At 36.5% G+C, this 17,523-nt stretch overlaps 2 protein-coding genes and 1 pseudogene across 16 annotated transcripts; 2 read left to right on the top strand and 1 right to left on the bottom strand.

The window, feature by feature from the left end:
* The first annotated feature begins 121 nt into the window (after window positions 1–121).
* LOC113677050 (protein N-terminal asparagine amidohydrolase) lies at window positions 122–7,888 on the top strand. Of its 14 annotated transcripts, none has more exons than XM_089184330.1 (11): window positions 122–330; window positions 426–511; window positions 2,598–2,703; window positions 3,460–3,525; window positions 3,945–4,059; window positions 4,346–4,419; window positions 4,498–4,551; window positions 5,077–5,130; window positions 5,292–5,392; window positions 6,131–6,253; window positions 6,754–7,888. In XM_089184330.1, the coding sequence occupies exons 2-11, from the start codon at window positions 428–430 to the stop codon at window positions 6,922–6,924; spliced, it is 948 nt and encodes a 315-aa protein (XP_089040456.1). In that variant the 5' UTR covers window positions 122–330; window positions 426–427; the 3' UTR covers window positions 6,925–7,888. The 14 variants fall into 14 exon arrangements, 13 of the variants coding, with proteins under 13 accessions (XP_089040456.1, XP_089040464.1, XP_089040460.1 ...); XM_089184333.1 differs by having other exon boundaries at window positions 124–330; window positions 393–511; XM_089184331.1 differs by having other exon boundaries at window positions 131–330; window positions 396–511.
* LOC113677049 (epsin-2) lies at window positions 1,064–17,305 on the bottom strand. 2 transcript variants are annotated; one of them, XR_016180289.1, is made up of 3 exons: window positions 15,502–17,298; window positions 1,741–1,849; window positions 1,064–1,366 (listed from the first exon to the last, which is right to left on the bottom strand). XR_016180289.1 is itself a non-coding variant. In XM_027193794.2 (2 exons), exon 1 carries the CDS (start codon window positions 17,155–17,157, stop codon window positions 15,535–15,537), a length of 1,623 nt encoding a protein of 540 aa, XP_027049595.2. In that variant the 5' UTR covers window positions 17,158–17,305; the 3' UTR covers window positions 7,284–9,104; window positions 15,502–15,534. The 2 variants fall into 2 exon arrangements, 1 of the variants encoding a protein (XP_027049595.2); XM_027193794.2 differs by lacking the exons at window positions 1,064–1,366; window positions 1,741–1,849 and adding an exon at window positions 7,284–9,104 and having other exon boundaries at window positions 15,502–17,305.
* Window positions 10,820–11,797, top strand: LOC149038831 (uncharacterized; annotated as a pseudogene).
* Window positions 17,306–17,523: the final 218 nt, after the last annotated feature.

Consider the following 17,523-nt stretch of genomic DNA (forward strand, 5'->3'; position numbering starts at 1 on the left):
CGGCATCATTACGCATTCTAGTGTCTTAATCAAAAATTGTCTTCAGTTTTTAGATGTCATCCTTTCGCGGGCTTTCGCAATATTCGCGGGTTTGATAATTTTCCCGCTGACCAAAATTACCGTGTACTCTTACCCTCGACGAACGCCTCCGATATAGCGTAACCCGGAAGACATATCTGCAACGCTGCGGCGCTTTCATCGCCCAAACTCTCGTCAATCTCAAGCCCAGGGTCTTTTCGGCTCCTCGTAGCATCGATACTTTCCTCTAATATCGATATTTTCCGAGCAGACCTCGGTATCGACGGTATCCGTAGCGGCCCCACCTTGCCGGTAAAACGAGTTAGTTAAGAATGGACAGATTGGCATGCACCAGCCACTAAAATACGGTTTAGTAGTCCTGTATACCTTTTCCTTGTTTTCTTTAGGTATGCCGCTAGTAATAAATGGCGAGATTGAAAGCTCACGACTAAGATCCTTTGAAGAATTTTCAAGAAAACATGAACATTTTAGGGTACGGTATACTCACCTACTCAGCAATCTGTTTTGAGTATTTGTTGCATGCATTTTGAAATCACTGGTGATGTTTGTAATCTGATTGGCTCTCATTGGTACAATTTATTCACGAATCGCATCATTTTTTGCTCTAAATCGCATCTTTTTCCCAGCTAACGAGGAAGCTTTACTGATACAACAACCAATTGCTAGTTTAAAGAAACCAATAAAATTGCAGGAAAATGAAAAACAACTTTTGCAACTTTCTACAAACTAAAAAATCTTGTACCTGAGCCACTGAATTTTGCTATTTCAAAATGGATGTTATAAACTGGTAATTGAACTTTGCATTGTGCAATTTGGTCTTAATTCATACTTGTGATTTCAAATCATGCATACGATGTCAGACCAGATCAAGTACACAGGCAAAAATTTCAACATGCTCATTCGCTGAGAAGACACTAATTAATCCCAAAAAGTGCAGAAAGTTGAAATTGAGTGCAGAAAGTTAAAATTGAGTGCAGAAAGGTAAGTCATGAAAGCACAGGAAAACAAAATGGAGAACAGGTGAGGAGATAGTAACAATGTTTTAATTCAGAGTTTGAGGGAGAATACTTTAAACAAAAACACCCAACAGAAGGAAAAAACTGGATAAAAATCTGGCTTTCAAGAAAGAATATGAAAGTATGAAATGAAGGGCTTGAAAAAAATTCTTAAGGAGTTTCATGCCACAGTTTGTATGAAAAACTGGGAAGATTACAAGTGTGATAGCTTTCTTGTGATGCAAGTTCATCAGGGAAAAGCCAGACAACTCTGGCAACAAGGCAAAGGCGAGCAACTGCACTGGTGAGCCGTGACATGGAACAAAAACCAACTAAAAAGGAAAACAGAATCATATTTTTGCTTGTATTATTAACTAGTAATCACATGATTTTTCTTGTGCAATTTAGGATGAATCAGTATGCGCAATTCAAAATTGCACTTTACCTATGGGCTTTGGTAATTTTGTTAACCCTTGAAAAAGTTACTCATGCTCAGTGCTTTGTCCCAAGTTGCACTCAAAATCATGTAATTACCTATACAAATTGCACTCTACTCAGTTCAATCACCATTATTAACAGATATATTGGCTCTAGAATATACACATAGAAATTATATTAGTTTGGGGGAAGTTTTAGAAGTCAAATTTTTGTGGAACCCATGCATACTTTAAAGTAGTTAAAATGATGTGTTGGCTTGGCAACTTACCTGTTGATGGGAACTGAGTTGGAAACTACCTCACTCCTGGAAGGGAGTAACAAATTCTGTATTCTGATTGGCTAGGTGAATGGGAACTCAATGTTGCCTTCTTTCTTTACTGAAATATTTAAAATGCCAGGCAAGTTGAATGTGAACCCAGTAATTTTGGGATAATGGCCATCTAAAATTGACCAATCAGTGTTGAACCACTACAATAAAGGATAAGGCTGGTAGGTCAATTTGAAGCTACCCGCCTGCTTCCAATTCCTTTGGGTGCTAAGTTTGGCTCCAATCATATTAATTATGGCATGATTTGTGTATTAATTTTCTCCAAAAATGTTGGAGGGACGAAGCAAAATTTGGTAAGGAAGGTGTCAAATGTAATTTGTAATGTCTATTCAATTTTTTCTAAGATGCATAGAAATTTTCTCTTCTTTTCTTATTTTATGACACTCAAACTTCCTTGCATTTTAATAAACAAATATACATGATGGTCAACATGTGAAAAGGTACTGGCTCTCCCAAATCACCAATGAGGTTGACATTAACATCTACTTTTAATAAAAGTACATAATTATGTGTTTTTACTCAAAGTTTCCTACATAGGAGCTGTAAGAGTATATTTGTATTAAGGAAGGACAAGTATTTCTTTAGTTTAGAAGCAGTCTTGATCTGAGATTTCAGGAGTCCAGTTTTCAAGTCTTGAGATCAGTTATTTCTGTTCTCCAAACAGTCTTGGAATTAGATTTGATCTCCAAGCATAAAAGTTCACAAAGAGTGAGTGAGTTTCTGGTACATTTAATACTACCTTTGTTCATAAATGGGGTCACTCTACAGATGCAAACATGATGTGCTTTTATTTGTAGGAAAGTGCTAGAAATTTCTGCAAAAAGCCACAAAGAAGGGTAAAGAGACCAAGCAGAGTACTATACATCATTCAAAGGGAATATGCTACTGTGGCACAAGATGATGGTAGGAGCTTTAGCTTTTCATTTGTGAAAACTATATACACTTTCTTTGTTTCAATTCTTACTCTTCCAAAATATTCTTGCCTAAAAGGCCAGAGTTAATTGTTTCTGTATAAGACTGGGTGCCACAACTATTATACAATATCATTAAAAGGTAATTTTCTAATTATTGTATTCATAACCTAGAAATCTTCCAGAATGTGCAAGTTTTATTGAGTACTCTGCCACATGTAAAGCTTTACTTTTCACTTTTTCTTACTAAGGGTCCTTGAAATATCACACCTGTCTTGTACAGTGTATTTCTTTTAACAATTTTCGATCCTTCTCCCTTTATGAATGTCCTACAATACTCGCTGGGGTATTTTATATGTTCTCACATTACCACATGGATAATTGTAGCTAGTTTGTTGGAAATTTTTTCAGTAGCATAGAAAACTCTATCTGTGCTCTGCATGGCAAGTAATTTAGTGTTCACAACTGAGTTGAAAACAAATTAGCCACTGTAAAGGGTAAAAAAAGCTGACATTTTGAGCATTAGCCCTTTGTCAGAGTGATGTATTTCTGTCCCCTCTGACGAAGGGCTAACGCTCAAAATGTCAGCTTTTTTACCCTTTACAATGGCTAATGTACGTTTTCAACTCAGTTGTTAACACTAAATTACCTGCTATACTCTCCCACTGAGACAGCATCACAGTTTCTTTAGAAACTTACTCCTTTATTCATTTGTGCTTTGCATGGTTTTCCATACTTCATTTTGTAGAACCTATTACCATCATGGGATCTGAGGATGCTACAACTTGTCATATTGTTGTTTTACAAAACACAGGTATTTCTAAATATGGTTCTGCTGAGATGGAATTAAACTGATTTTGGGATTCAGGCTTTTAGCAGCAGAATCAAGAGACAGGCTCACATTTGAATTGTATATTTTCTATTGAAATTTTCATGTGACTATAAAAACTGCATTGAGCATTGACAATTTGGTCATGATGATTTGGTGGTCAGCTAGGCTTAGTTTGTTAAAGATACATTTTAATCCTCCACTAGAGTAAGAGGTGTTACTAAAGTTGATTCAAACTTGCTTTTTATGTCTTTTTTAAAATGTTTATAGCACAAAGAATACTGTTGTTAAACAACAGGTTAGATACATTGGCAAGATTAGGACATGACAAATGTTTTCCAAGCAGACCATTCTTTTTAATACAATACTTAAGGTACCTGTATAATGAATATTACTTCTATCAGGATCAGGTGTGGTAAGTCTAGGACACTTTGATGGCCAAAGTACAGAGGAAGGTATCAAAGGCATGATTGCATCTGTCACTAACCTTTCCCGATCAAAATGTGATGCAAATGGAAGGCAAGTAATGCTATTGATTTAACCACATCCATCCAAGAAGGTTTTACTTTGCTAATCTAATGAAAGTAAAGATAGATCACATTGTTCCACAATTATTAATATCTATAATTTCACCTGCAAATCTACGGTAATTGAACCTTTGTTTTAAGTGTTGGGCTAAACTGGCTAATAACCTCTCTTTATTTTATTGTTTATCATTCATTTTTTTTTTTAAAGTTATGATGGTATAACTGACCTATAGAACCCTTATTTAATCACCACTACGTCTCTCTTTTATTTTCCTTAGGAATGAGCTTCACTTATTTGGAGGATTTCTTGATGATAGGGGGATTTCTAGTGGATTAACAGTATCGATTTTAGGTAATTTTTCTTTGATATGTAACAAATTCCTCTTACAAAATGAATCCTAAATTCTTAATGTGTTAAATCATGTTCTAGAAGCTTTACAGAAACAGGACGAACCCATTCATTTATGTTCAGCATGTGTAACAGGTATGTTTGAAACCTCTCAAACTCCTTCAAGAGTTAAAACTCTCTGACCTGACATAATGACTAGCAGCTCATTTCTCTGTACAATACCACCCCTCAAATCACACATTACAGTCACAACATTACAGGAAAAGATTGCCAACCAAAAAAGCACTTGATTGTGAAACAAATTCTCCTTGTGGGTACAGGTAGGTTAGGAAATAAGGAGATTGTCAAGACGCACTGTGTTACTCACCGGTAGACATTTTGGTTGGGGAAATTACAACTTTTGTTTAAGCACACGTTTATTTTAAAGTTTTGAGTCTATAGGGAAATGATGTGCATATTAGAACATAAAAGTCCTTCTCGCTTACTACAGGAAATGGTAAAGGAGAAGCAAGGAGAGGTATTATTATTAATAAGCAGACAGAGGAGAAGGAAGTGGAGGGGGAAATAAAGGGAAGGAATGAGATGTTCACTGTTACAATGCTTGGTGTCATGCACATGATTCCTTTCTAATTCTCTGACTTTACTGTATTGTGTTAACAGGATTCAACAATGTGGTTGAAAGTGGACAACACAAGCCTATAATTTCTGGAATAGGTAACACAAATACCACTGTCTCACAAATTTGCTACCTTTACATACTTAGCAATCAAGAGAGGGGAATGCAACCTATGACTGCCCACCTTGAAAAAGGCAAAATTAGCTTGATGTGTAGATTTGGATTATGTACTGCCTTGATCATCTTCTTTGTGTGACAGGTGTCAGCATTCAAGATGGTGAGATTTATCCAGCAACATTTGAGAATAAGGGTCCTGATGAAATCATACGACATGCTCGTGTGTTTGTGGGTGATGAAAGGGTAAAGTAATAATTTATTCCATGAATTACTGCTTGCCACTTAGAAGACTCTCTGAAAGGGACAACAATAACATATACCATATGCAAACTTGCACCATAAATTCTTTGACAAAAATTTCTTTTTGGCAGCTTATCAGCACTTAAATCTATCTAAATGTTCAACTTAATTGAAATAATTATGCTTTTTTACTCCTAACATTTTGCTACATTGAGGAAGTTGTTGAGATTTTCTGAAATGAAGCTCCTCTGCCTCTTTCTGGCTTGACTTTCAAGCATGTTATCCAGACTCCCAGCATGCCTTCTGTTACAGTTACGGGATTACTTTTCAGGCAACAGTTGGGTGATAAGGTCACCATCACATAGGGAGAAGAAGTAATCCTTTTTGATAATACAGATTTGTTTTCAATGAGTTGCTTGTATTCTACAGTTGAATGACATGGTAAACCTAGCATCACATCAGGTTTCATACCTAAAAGGTTTCACATCTTACTATTTCTGCTCAACATAACTTTTAGACTGGACACAGGTTCCCAGCCAGTTTTTGCATCCACAGCCACCTTCATTTGAATGCTATTTGAATCTCTTAAAACTACAAAAAAGGAAAGGATAACCTTTTGATAGCAAAAGTATTGTTTTTGGCACCTTAGAAGATTGGTTGAGATGATATAAAATTTTAAAATAATTTCCACTATTATTTGGAATAAATAATAATCAGAGATTCACCTTTGTCCTTTAACAGATGGTAGAAGTATATAATTCAAGTAACAAAGAGCTGCAAATTGAACCTTATGATAGTAAGAACAAATTGCCCGCTAAATACTTGGAGTTTTATTGTAATGCAGATGACAAAGTCATACTACAGGTAATAAGTAAATAAAATATCCATTTGCTCTTCTTCTTCACTTTCCTATAGTTAAACCTGAATTGTGAAAGTGTAAATGATTGAGAACAAAATTAAAAGTCCCAATTATAAACTTCCCATAATAGGCACAGGTACACCTACAAAATTTCAACCCAGCTTTAAGACTGACCCTTGTGAGCTTCATTGGTAAAAGGCTCAGTTGTAAGTCAAGACTACCTTCATAAGTATCCTTACCCAACCATATTAACAGGGTGAGCATATAACAAAGCCACCTTTATTTGTAACCAAGAATGAAGTCTGACACAGTTACAGTTAAGATTTTGATTTTGTCATAACTTGGTGAAAGAAAGCATGTTTTTTTCAATCAGCTTGTGTTTTGTTAAACATTTTTTCACTTATGATGAACACATCATTGGCTGGGCTGAGGTCTAATGGCAAGCCTGCTAAGTAAATTCTTTGTTTTATCTTTGTTTCTTGTCTGAGGTATTTCTTCCTTACAGAACCTGTCAACATCACCTCATTGTGAACCTCCTTACTTTGCATCTACAACCAGAGCCACATTCCTTCATATTCTCACTCATCCGCAGCCTTTGATTACAGTGTTTCCAGAAGGAAAGCCTCGAGTTTACCAACTGTCTGATAGTGAAAAGAATTGGACTCGAACAAGTTAAAAACACAAGAACAAGTTTACAGTTTTACCAGCAAAAGTATATTCTGTAGGCCCTCATAATGGTAACACCTAACTTTGTGTGAAGAGGATTGGAATGCAATTTCATCATCAAATGAAATACCAAGACAAACATGAGAATGTCATCAAACTTCAGTAAGATAACAAGAAAGGCCAACAGATAGACATAAAAGCACTCTAGTACAATTTGAAGACAGCAAAATGAATGGACTGAAATATACACACAACTGATAGCCAAACCGGTGGACAAAAAAGGATGGTTTTTGTAGAGCAAAAAACAATAAAGTTGTGGCAAGACTCATTTCACCCACCAAGCTTCCTGCAACTACAAATAGAGTCATATTTCTAGACAGACATCAAGTTTTATCGTTACATTACAACATGGCAAAGTGATGACAGAGCAAATGTATTTTCGTCTCAATAAATATAGATTATTAAGTCTTTGAATTTTAAACCAGTAGCAGAGATGAACTGGCCAGTTGTTTGTGTAACTTGTGGGCAAAAAGGTTCACAAACCACAAAAAACAGTGGCATAGGAATTAGGGTCATATACTTCTCATAAATTTACTTGTAGCTGTGCAAGTTAACTACAACTTCAGTGGAAAGGAAGTTCAAGCTGGAGGCATCTTCCTATCAAGGGCACATTGTGATAAGAACAACTCACAGCCAATCACACACCCTTTCCTGGATACCATTAACCTCCCCAACTGGCTACAAAGCTGTAAATTCACAGAATCAAGTTTAGGTTAGCATTTATGTACTTTGGAAAGACCACTTCTGTTGTACTTCATAACTATTAGGTTAACACTCAAATTAAACTGTGTAACGTTTTACTGCGGTGGACAAATCCATGGAAAGATAGAAAATATTCAGGGCAAAGCAGATGTGGGTGTGTCCATGTGTGCAGACAGTTACAGTTGATTTTATAAATGTATACCATGCAAAAAGGAATTCAACCTTATTTTTGTGCTTTGGGGCACCAGGGCAAACATGAAACTGGTTGTTCAGTTCTATTTCAGAGGAGATTAGAAACAGGTTTCATTTTACTCCTCCATCCTCCTGAAATTTGAACTGAATACAAAATTGTTTCAATTTTTCCTCAATATTTTTCCAATATTGTTCTCAGTCAGTATGAAATAACTGCTAGTTGCTGATTTCCAAGTTTCAGGCATTCTTAAGAGAAGCTGTTCCAAAGGACACATCTGTTTGTATGGTTCCAAAATGACAGAATCAAGGGGAAAAATGGAAAATTCAAAATTCACCTATTAATTCCAGATGAAAAACAACAATCAAAATCAAAATTGTCAATGGGCACTCTGGGACCCAAATTGCTGAGGAACAACTAAATAAACAAACAAGAAAATTAGTCTTTGAATTGGTAAGAAACAATATAAAGAAAATTGAAGTCTGAATTTCATTTCATGTCAAAGAAAATTATGCACTAAGGTACACTTCTAATGCCACTGATGTGTTGAAAAATGGAGAAAAAGGCTCTTTAATTTGTTGATGTTTTATTACTAGGGAACTGATGACATGAGTAATGAAAATTCAATCAGTCTCCACGACAACAATTTATCACCTGATCAATGGTAATTTGACCATTAACACTCTCCTTTGTTACATGCAAGTTCTTTCCATCAACTAGCTAATAGGCCATTTTTGATATAATGAAACTCTAAGGCTAGGGGGAATAAAACAAAAGAAATAAATTATTCATCGCTAAACCTCCATGTCATTTACTTTGTTTTATTCCCCCAGGCTTCAGAGTCAAGTTTGAATTTTAGTATATCCAAAATGGCCAACTGAAAAATTGATCTTCCATTCAGGTCAATTTCATTATTTCTGGTTTAAATGTCCATGTAACAGAGAGCTAAATATCATAAAAAAAAAATTTTAGATACAATTTGAAGTTTGTAAAGGTATTACTTTCTATTTTTGATTTGATGCTGTAGCTACTCTCTAACCTATATGTACTTATAACAATTAAAATGTTTAAAAAATAAAAAAAAAAAAAAAAACCCACAGAACACCATAAGGCATATTTTACTTTTCTTAGTCTCCAGTTTTTCCAGAATATTTCTTTTTAAACAAGAAAGCTGATGATAATTACTTGTTCTAAGACCAGTTGAGCTGAATTCTTTCCCAAGAATCTTCAGGCAGTGGCTGAAAAGCGATAAATAAGCAAATAAATGAATAAGTAAACAAAATGAAGTTAACAACATTCAGTTAATGTTTTACTTTTCAGTATATTCTATCAGCCAAAAACAAAGACAATAATAAGAAAGAAAACTGAAGACTAAATTTGATCACACAGTAATTCATCAGTATTTTCCACTGCATAACACAAGGAGTATTTACTCGCTTCTTTTCAAAAATTTTAAAAGTCTCTCGTTACTGAGATACCTGTGGTAGCCCAGTCATAAAACGCCTTTGTTTTTGTTGTCTTTTTTTTTTTCCTCTGACACAAAATGGGAAAATTTCACAATAGTACCCAGTGGTCATTGGGCCCTCAACACCATGATAACTAACTGTGATCCAATGGGGGTGGAGGTGTTCACATGCTGATCATGCATGTTATCTTGACGATGATTGACGTTGTCATGCATGGACAAGGCCGGGTCACATGACGAACACAAGATTTTTGCTTATAAAACTCTTTTGTCAGCCATTCTGTATTTGTTCTGGGATTGTTGCTTTGGTGATGGAGGTGCAATATCTTTGTTTATGATTACCTAGAGCTATATGGCGCAAACACTCAAAATACTTACAGACGCATGCACAAGTCATATTCGTGGACAATCCACACTAAAAGATGTTACTGGGCAGTATTTTTGGAACGGATTGAGTCACGAACGCTTGAAAGCCATGAAAGCCTTGTATGCCTTGAAAGCCATAAAAGCCTTGTATGCCATGTATGCTGATGTCTTAGTTGAAAAACGTACACTTGTTAAAAAAAAAAAAGCAAAATCATACCACTACTACTGTGAGATTGAAGAACAAAACTCTAATGGATGATAACTGCTTGTGAAGAAAGACACCATGTTTGATTCACTTGATGCCAAGGAACGTAGCTACGATAACAGTATGAATGGTATTAATTTCACGATCACAAAGGTGAATCTTATATTTGTTTTCATTGTAGTTGTATGGATATTCTTTTTTAATAAATACATGATCCAAAATCCTGTGATTTTTGTGTATCTTGTTATGTTATCTATTGTTTACACATTTGTCTTGTGGGCTGATTTCTACATGAAGTTGTTGATGTCTTCAGCAAAAGCTGCTGTGAATAGCTTTGATGAATGTAACATATTTAAGAAAGCTGCTCAGTTTTCTGTTATTGTATATGATAATAAGCTTAATAATAGCAATGATGAAGCATTTTCAATAAATACAGTCTGTAACTGTAGATCTCGATATGACAAATTTGTTTATTTTAGTTGCCCTCGTACATATGGTATTCGTGTTCAGGATTGTGAGCCCAGCAGAATACCAAAGAAAAGAATTACACATATTTTGCAGAAATCCAGGAAAGTAAGACATTTACTTCGAACCTACATCAGAAAAGGCATACCGAAGTCTTCTCGAATGCATCTTTTTACAAATTAAGCTCGTGAAAAAATATATGCACATGGAATCAGTTGTGAAAATAAAGGAACAATGAAATATCCCTCTTCTGCAGTCAGGAGAAAATATCCAAAGTCTAACAAATACAGGATACTGAAAATGCAAAACCAATACCCACATGTAATAAACAGTCCAAAGCCAAAGCAGTTGAATGCATGGAGGTCTAATTCAGTACCAAATGTTTATAAAAATCTGAATCACAGGATAAATCATTTTAAGTCTAATCTTTCTGGGGATATAGAAAAAACCCTGGTCCTATTATCAATTCTACTAAAACAATTCAAGTTCCTTACAGTCATGACAATGTGGCAATGTTTGGGTTAAGTGCTGGTACACAGTGTGTAGCCATGTCACTTGCTTTCCTTTATACATAACAAGAGGAATGGTATTGTAACCTCAATGGACTTGGTTAATATCATGAAGATTGGTAATTAATTGTATTCTGGTCTATCTAGTCTGTCCAAGCAATCCTATTTACTGTTAACAGAAGTACCTGCAATGGTAATAATGTTTAATATTAATTATCAGCCTCAATATAGTCCAAGCTGTACTAATACTATACATGGTACTTGTGAAGTACAAGATTTCAATTATTGCATGTCATTTGCAAATGCTATGCAGGCTGTGCTAGGACAAAATTATTATTTCTTTCTTTAAACAATCCTTAGTACTACAGTAGGTTTTTACAGTAATGGTTATGGTAAGTTTAAGATATTTGATTCTCATGGTAGAGATTCATATGGTATGCCCCATCCTAAAGGAACTTGTGTACTGTTAGAGGTTAACACCTTAAATGAGCTAATAAACTATTTTGAGGCAAAATCCAAATGTTTTATTTGAACTCAAAAGTGTACATATTAATGAAAAACAATGTGATATGACAGATATTTCTGATCACCAGTTGTCAGCTGTCCCTCTCAAAGCAAATCATGCAGATGCTGAAATTACAACCATTCATATTCCCTTGTTGTGCTGTTATGCCACATCTTTTTATAGCATTTGTTTTTCCATCATCAAATACTGTGGGTATTGGATTTCAGACTCTAGATCGAATCACTGACCATACAAACAAGTTTTACAAAGAAAAACTCAATGGCGATAACAATCCACTCACTATCAACAATTTCCCACAGACAATTCAAATATATGATGCAGATATTAATATTGCCGTTAATATGGAGAAACAAGGAATCCGTAAATGTCCATGTATAAGCCACACCTGTAGATAAGCCGCACCCCCAATTTGGAGGTGCAGAATTTGGAAAAAAATAAAACAATAAAGTTTGAAGTTTCAGTAGAGTTGTACTGCTACAAACAATCAAGGTTTCGGAACACTGACATAGAAGTTGTGGCTGTCTTTCACATTTATCAAGTCTAAAGAAAGTGAAACAGAAAAGAAAACAAACAAGTGCGTAGTAGCCAAGCTTTAGATGTTGGGAGGAGTCTGGGCCAGGGCCTGGCCATCATTGACTCAGCTGTTCGAGGATACCACGTGTATAAAGATGTTTCATTTTGCCATTATGTTGCAAAAAAGAAAAAGGGAAGATTACAAGTTTGTATAAGAAAGAGGCATAAATCCTGTCCCACAATACTGTATCCTCAAGTGTTGCAGTCTAATTTATATGGCAAAACATGTAAAGAACACATTAGAGTTAACATGACATATCTTGGACACACTTGTCTTGTAGCTTCCAGAATTAAATTAAGGCACAACGTTGTGAACAAGATGAATCTTATATAAAATTTCAGTGAAACACAAAGTTAAATTCCATCTAATTGGTGAAAGCAATATACCTGGTGTAATTTGATTAATGCCAGCAAAATAGCAGGTGCAATCTTATCAATGCTAACAACATACCGAAGTGCAATCTGATTGGTGCAAGCAAAATACACAATTTAATGATTGAAATGTTAGGCAGCAGGAAAAGTATCTTTGCTGGAGCAATTAAAGAAGGTCCAGAGCCTATTCCATTTCATATTGCCAGTTGTTTAAAAAGTTCATCCACATTACAACAGGGTATTGTTTCAGGCTGTTAACAAGTTGAGCAGCCACCTACCAAAATCTTCCCTAAAGTATTGTTTTAACTGTTTAACCCTTATGAGTAACAAGCATCAAATTTCTCCTTACAATACCACACAAGAACACACAGTTAAGGTCACAAGAAAAAAGGAAATAATCACCAACAAAAGGGATCTAGATTGTTAATCTCAGTAAGGAGAATATGCATGCTGATCTTAGGGTGAAGGGGGTTAGGGAAAGGAAGCTGCCTTGGTATAGAGCACAAGCTGAACTTAATAGTAAATAGGAGACACAAAACAGAATTGGAAAATACAATGGCTGGCTAGGACAGTTATTGCTAATCAATCTACACTCCCAGATAGAACCACTGTGGTTGGAGAACTTTTCCAAAGTAACATCCATGATGTTCTTTCACCCTTCTCCCCCTTCCAATGTTGTTTACCCCCACTTTTTCTAAGTGACCTTGCAGGTAAACATTGAGAACACCAACAAATGTGTCTGGGAGTGTATTTAAGAGGAATGCTGGGAGATTGTTCAGAAATGTTGATTTAGCAAGTATGTATCAGTTGCTTAATGCTTACCTTTGACATTGTTTTTTAACACCTCAAGAATATGAAAGTTTAGAATTACATTGTATCTTTCATTAAACAAAGAATCAAATGGAAAGATCAACAAGAGTGTCGATAATTGTGAATAATCTTCAATGAACTACACATAGGAAATATTGTATGCAAACAATGTTTGTATACACTCCTTCGTGAAACCCGCTGCATCATTTTAGTCACTATTATTGGACTTTTCAGTAGAAGACACTATTCTTGTCTTTGAAAAGTGTTGTGTTTTTTCTAAGGGAGGCAAAGTTCAACACCTGATGCACCCTTCTCTACTGGCAATTACTCTAGAAATGCATTTGGGCATAGATTCAATATACTTAATGAATGTTGTAGTAGAAACAATTTTGAAAGTATTGATAATTAGTTCTTTACATCCACCATATGATTCTCTAATTATAGTTTAATCAGTGAACTATTTGTTTAATTTTAGTGAGACAATTGGAAACAAGTTCTCTAAGCATTTCAGAGGGCTCGCTGGAATTGGCAGTGCTACTTTTGAACAGAACAGCAAATAAAAATTATTAGTGGCTGAGGACCATTAGGACACAAAGGACACTAAATTGACCAAAATCAGTGTGAAAAATGTTGCAACAACACACACAACAGCTTGTGAAAAGGAGAAGCATGTTGTTCTATTAGTAACATTGGCCATGATGATTAAAAGATTTTGTCAAGTATATGGTCAAGAAAATGGAAATGGAAGACACTGGTTGTTTCCAGTATGTTCTGTTTTTTCAATACAAGTATTTATAAAAAATTTAATATTTAATTCTTTTGAGGCCTTTCTAGATTAAATACTGTAGCTACCTAGGCATTTCTTACTTTACTGGCATCAACAAAAATGTACATACTGTATTTACTTGTGTACAAGTCGAACTCATGTATAAGTCCACCCCTCATTTTCAAGGTCAAAAATCATATTCTTCATCATTTATGGTTAAAGAAGTAAAATTAATACCAATAGAAATTTCCCAAAAAGTTAATCTCCTATTTCTGAGAATGTATTGAAAACACAGTGAATTAAAAAAAAAACTGCAAAGCAAAATGTAACCATGTGCTGTAGAGTTTATCAGCACTTGTTTATATCACCACCAGTTAAGCATACACTAGCACTTCCATTTACCAGAGAAGTATTTTACCATATTTTTTAAATCACATTGAAAATAAAATCATCTTGCATTTAACTAAACTTAATGTTAAGTTTGAAAGGAGATTTAGTGGACCGAAGGAACACTGGGGAGCTTTGAAAGATTGCTGGTAAAAAACAAGACTATGTGAGACAACACCATTCGCCAGGTCACTAAGCTACTGAAATCATTCAATTCAGCACCGCAAACAGCAGCAAAGCTGTAAGTGAAATGTCTGCTCTACAGATTAGAAGACAAAATAGTCATCAGCTTCAGTAGCTTTGTGTTTAAGCCTCTTAAAATTTATTATTTCAAGCTTTTTGTTGATGAAGAATGCACTGAAAACTGACGAAACTCAAACACAATTAGAACTGGTTTTGTAAACTTGGTTTCCTTTACAGACTTCAGGCAATTGTTATGCTAATTTCTTGGATTGCTTTAGACCACGTCTCTGTGTATGACTTGTGTATAAGTCATGGGTGATTTTTTGGGCTGAGTTTTTGGTCTTAAAAGGTCGACTTAGACACGAGTAAACACAGTCCTTACTGGGAGACTCTTGATTTTGGTGCAAGATGCAATATGTAACAGGTTCCTTCCATTTGGGGTGGATCAATTTGGTTGTTAGCAAACTATCCAAAGGGGAAGCTCTAGAAAACTCATTGGGCTGGTTATTAACACAAGGTCTAACCCAAACCATAGCTTTACCCAAGTAGTGGGCCTCAGGGATTCTCTTTAAGAGGGTTGATATAATAAAATAAATGTCCTTCCACAATAAGCTTTTGGCCCACTTAACACTGTACATGAAAATAAATGTTCAGATAAAGTTCCGCTAAATTGAAGATGGCTTAGAACACATTTTTGTTAGACAAAAGTTTAAATAACTGACCAATTGAATTTCAGCAGGTGGTTTGAACACTCAAACTTTGTGACTAGTTTTTGCTCTGCCACCTCTGTTTTCTTTGAGTGACCAAAAACAAAACCTTAGCATAGTAAGCAGGGTGTACATGGCTTTTTACTTATTTTTCATTTCCTTCTCTCTTAACCTCAAGTGCACTTCAGGGGAAAAACCTTTTAAAAGATAATTTCCACAGAAGGGAACCCCATCACCTGATTAGCAGTATCATATGTTCAAGGCAATAAGCAATTCTGTTGAAACAACAAATTAAACATACCTTTCTTCTTGACTAAGTTGATCACTTGCTTCCTCACAGGAAGGGATTACTTTGAACTGTTTGCTGGGGTCTAGAGGTAGAATCTGGAATTAGAGGTGAGGGTAGTAACACTCCTCCACTCATACTCTGCATGCTGTTTGGTACTACAACTGGCTGCTCACGAAGCTGATTCAGTGTTGGTGCTTGAGGCTTATCTTGTACAAATGGATTAGTTGATCTGGATGATGCTGGTTTGCTGGACAAGAAAGGATTGGCAACAGGGTCAGGTTTTTGTGTTAGCAAATCTAAGTTCACCAAATTAGAAACCCTGTTATCCAGGAATTCCTGGCCACCTGTTGACTTCATTAATACTTCATCTTTATTTTCAAGGTTAAATGGAACCAAAGGTGGCTGACTTGAAATTCCACTGCCAGTAGCACTCTGGTTGAAAGCATTGAAACCCTCAGGCTGCAAAGTTTCCCATGGCCCTTGAGGTTGTGGTGCCACTTCTGCGGGAAAAATGTCTCTTCCACTCCATGGGTCACTCAGGGGAGGTGCTGTAGCTGAATTACTTTGTATAGGGGCTGCTCCCCATGGATCTGTTCCTCCAGCCATAGCTGCCACAACAGGTGTGTTGTTTGAAGCTCCAAAAAGATTCTGTGATGAGTTTATTGGCAATTGATAAGATGCACTGTTGTCTCCCCAAGGATTGGTAGGAGCAGTGGCGACTGAATTAGTGCCACCTAACCAGGGATCAGGTTGTGGAATGGAAGGTTGTGATATAGACGGTTGTGACATGGGGGAACTTGCAACCCCTGATGGTGTAGAACCCCAAGGGTCAAACGTATCCTGGGAAACTTGAACACCATTGCTTCCAACATCCAGTGGCAATGGTTCCTGAGGTGAAGGAATTTGTTGACTTTGGCTAATGGCCATCTGTAGCCGTTGATCATCCCTCTCGTTCAGTTTTTCTTTCTCTTCTGCCTCTTGCTTGCTTAGTGCCAACGCTAATTGCAACTGTAATTCTTCCTCGTTGGCATTCGACGGACGGCAGGTTTCCATATCGCTGCCTAGGACTTTCCTGGCAGGTTCCCACGAGCGGCTAGTTGGTACACCAGTTGCTGGCGCTGCTGGGGCACCAAGACGCAGATCAGATGTGCTTCCCGAGTCTCGTAAGTTGCCGGCTTTCACCGAATCGCTGCCGATGCCAGAACTGGCTTGTGCGAATCTCTCCTTTGCTTTTAATGCTCGAGCCCTCTCACTCTTCAGCCGATCTTCGTCTTTCAATAATGCAACAAGCTGTTTAGCCTTTTCACGTACGTTCATTCCCTGATCTTTACCGTCTTTATCGATGAACTGAAAATCTTTTAAAGTTTGAATTGCGTACAAGTTCTCTCGGCATTGCTGAGCTACTCTTTCAGTGCCAGTCTTAATAATGTAATCCAAAACAACCAATGACTTGTACACGTGCCTCCAGTTTTTTCCATGATCGTTGAGTCTTTTCCAAATCATCCCCATTATCTCTGAAAAGGCAACCACGTTGTAAGTGGCATCGGCAATCTCAGTCATCACAGAACTTGATGGTCCCCAAGGATCGTTCGAAGTAGCTTCGCGAACTTTTACTTCGGCGTTCGAGTAGTTGTTCACCACGTTCTTTAACTGGCGTCTAACGGACATTTCGATGTTTCAAATAGTGTTGGTAAAGTGAGGTAGAGTAGCTGGATTTCAGTCTCAAATTCTAAATTTCATACAATATTCCACCAAAATGGCGGACATAATACAACGCCTCGCGAGTGACGATCGAAATAAGATTACCCCCTGCAAAGCTTCCCACATATTATTAATGACTCTTCCCCGGGGCCTACGCGTAACAGTCCTTGTCATTTCCACGAATCGGGTGTCATTTCATCAAGTTTGGCTTAAAACAAAACTTATAAAAACACTCACTGCCTCCGGTGCAAGAGGCATCAGTTCTCGCAAATCATAGCAAGCTCCGGCCTTCCGCTCATACCGCTAAACTCGATTAGTTTACAGACATTACAC

This window comes from Pocillopora damicornis, chromosome 10, assembly GCF_964200805.1.
Source record: "Pocillopora damicornis chromosome 10, jaPocDami1.2, whole genome shotgun sequence".
NCBI classification, from domain to species: domain Eukaryota; kingdom Metazoa; phylum Cnidaria; class Anthozoa; order Scleractinia; family Pocilloporidae; genus Pocillopora; species Pocillopora damicornis.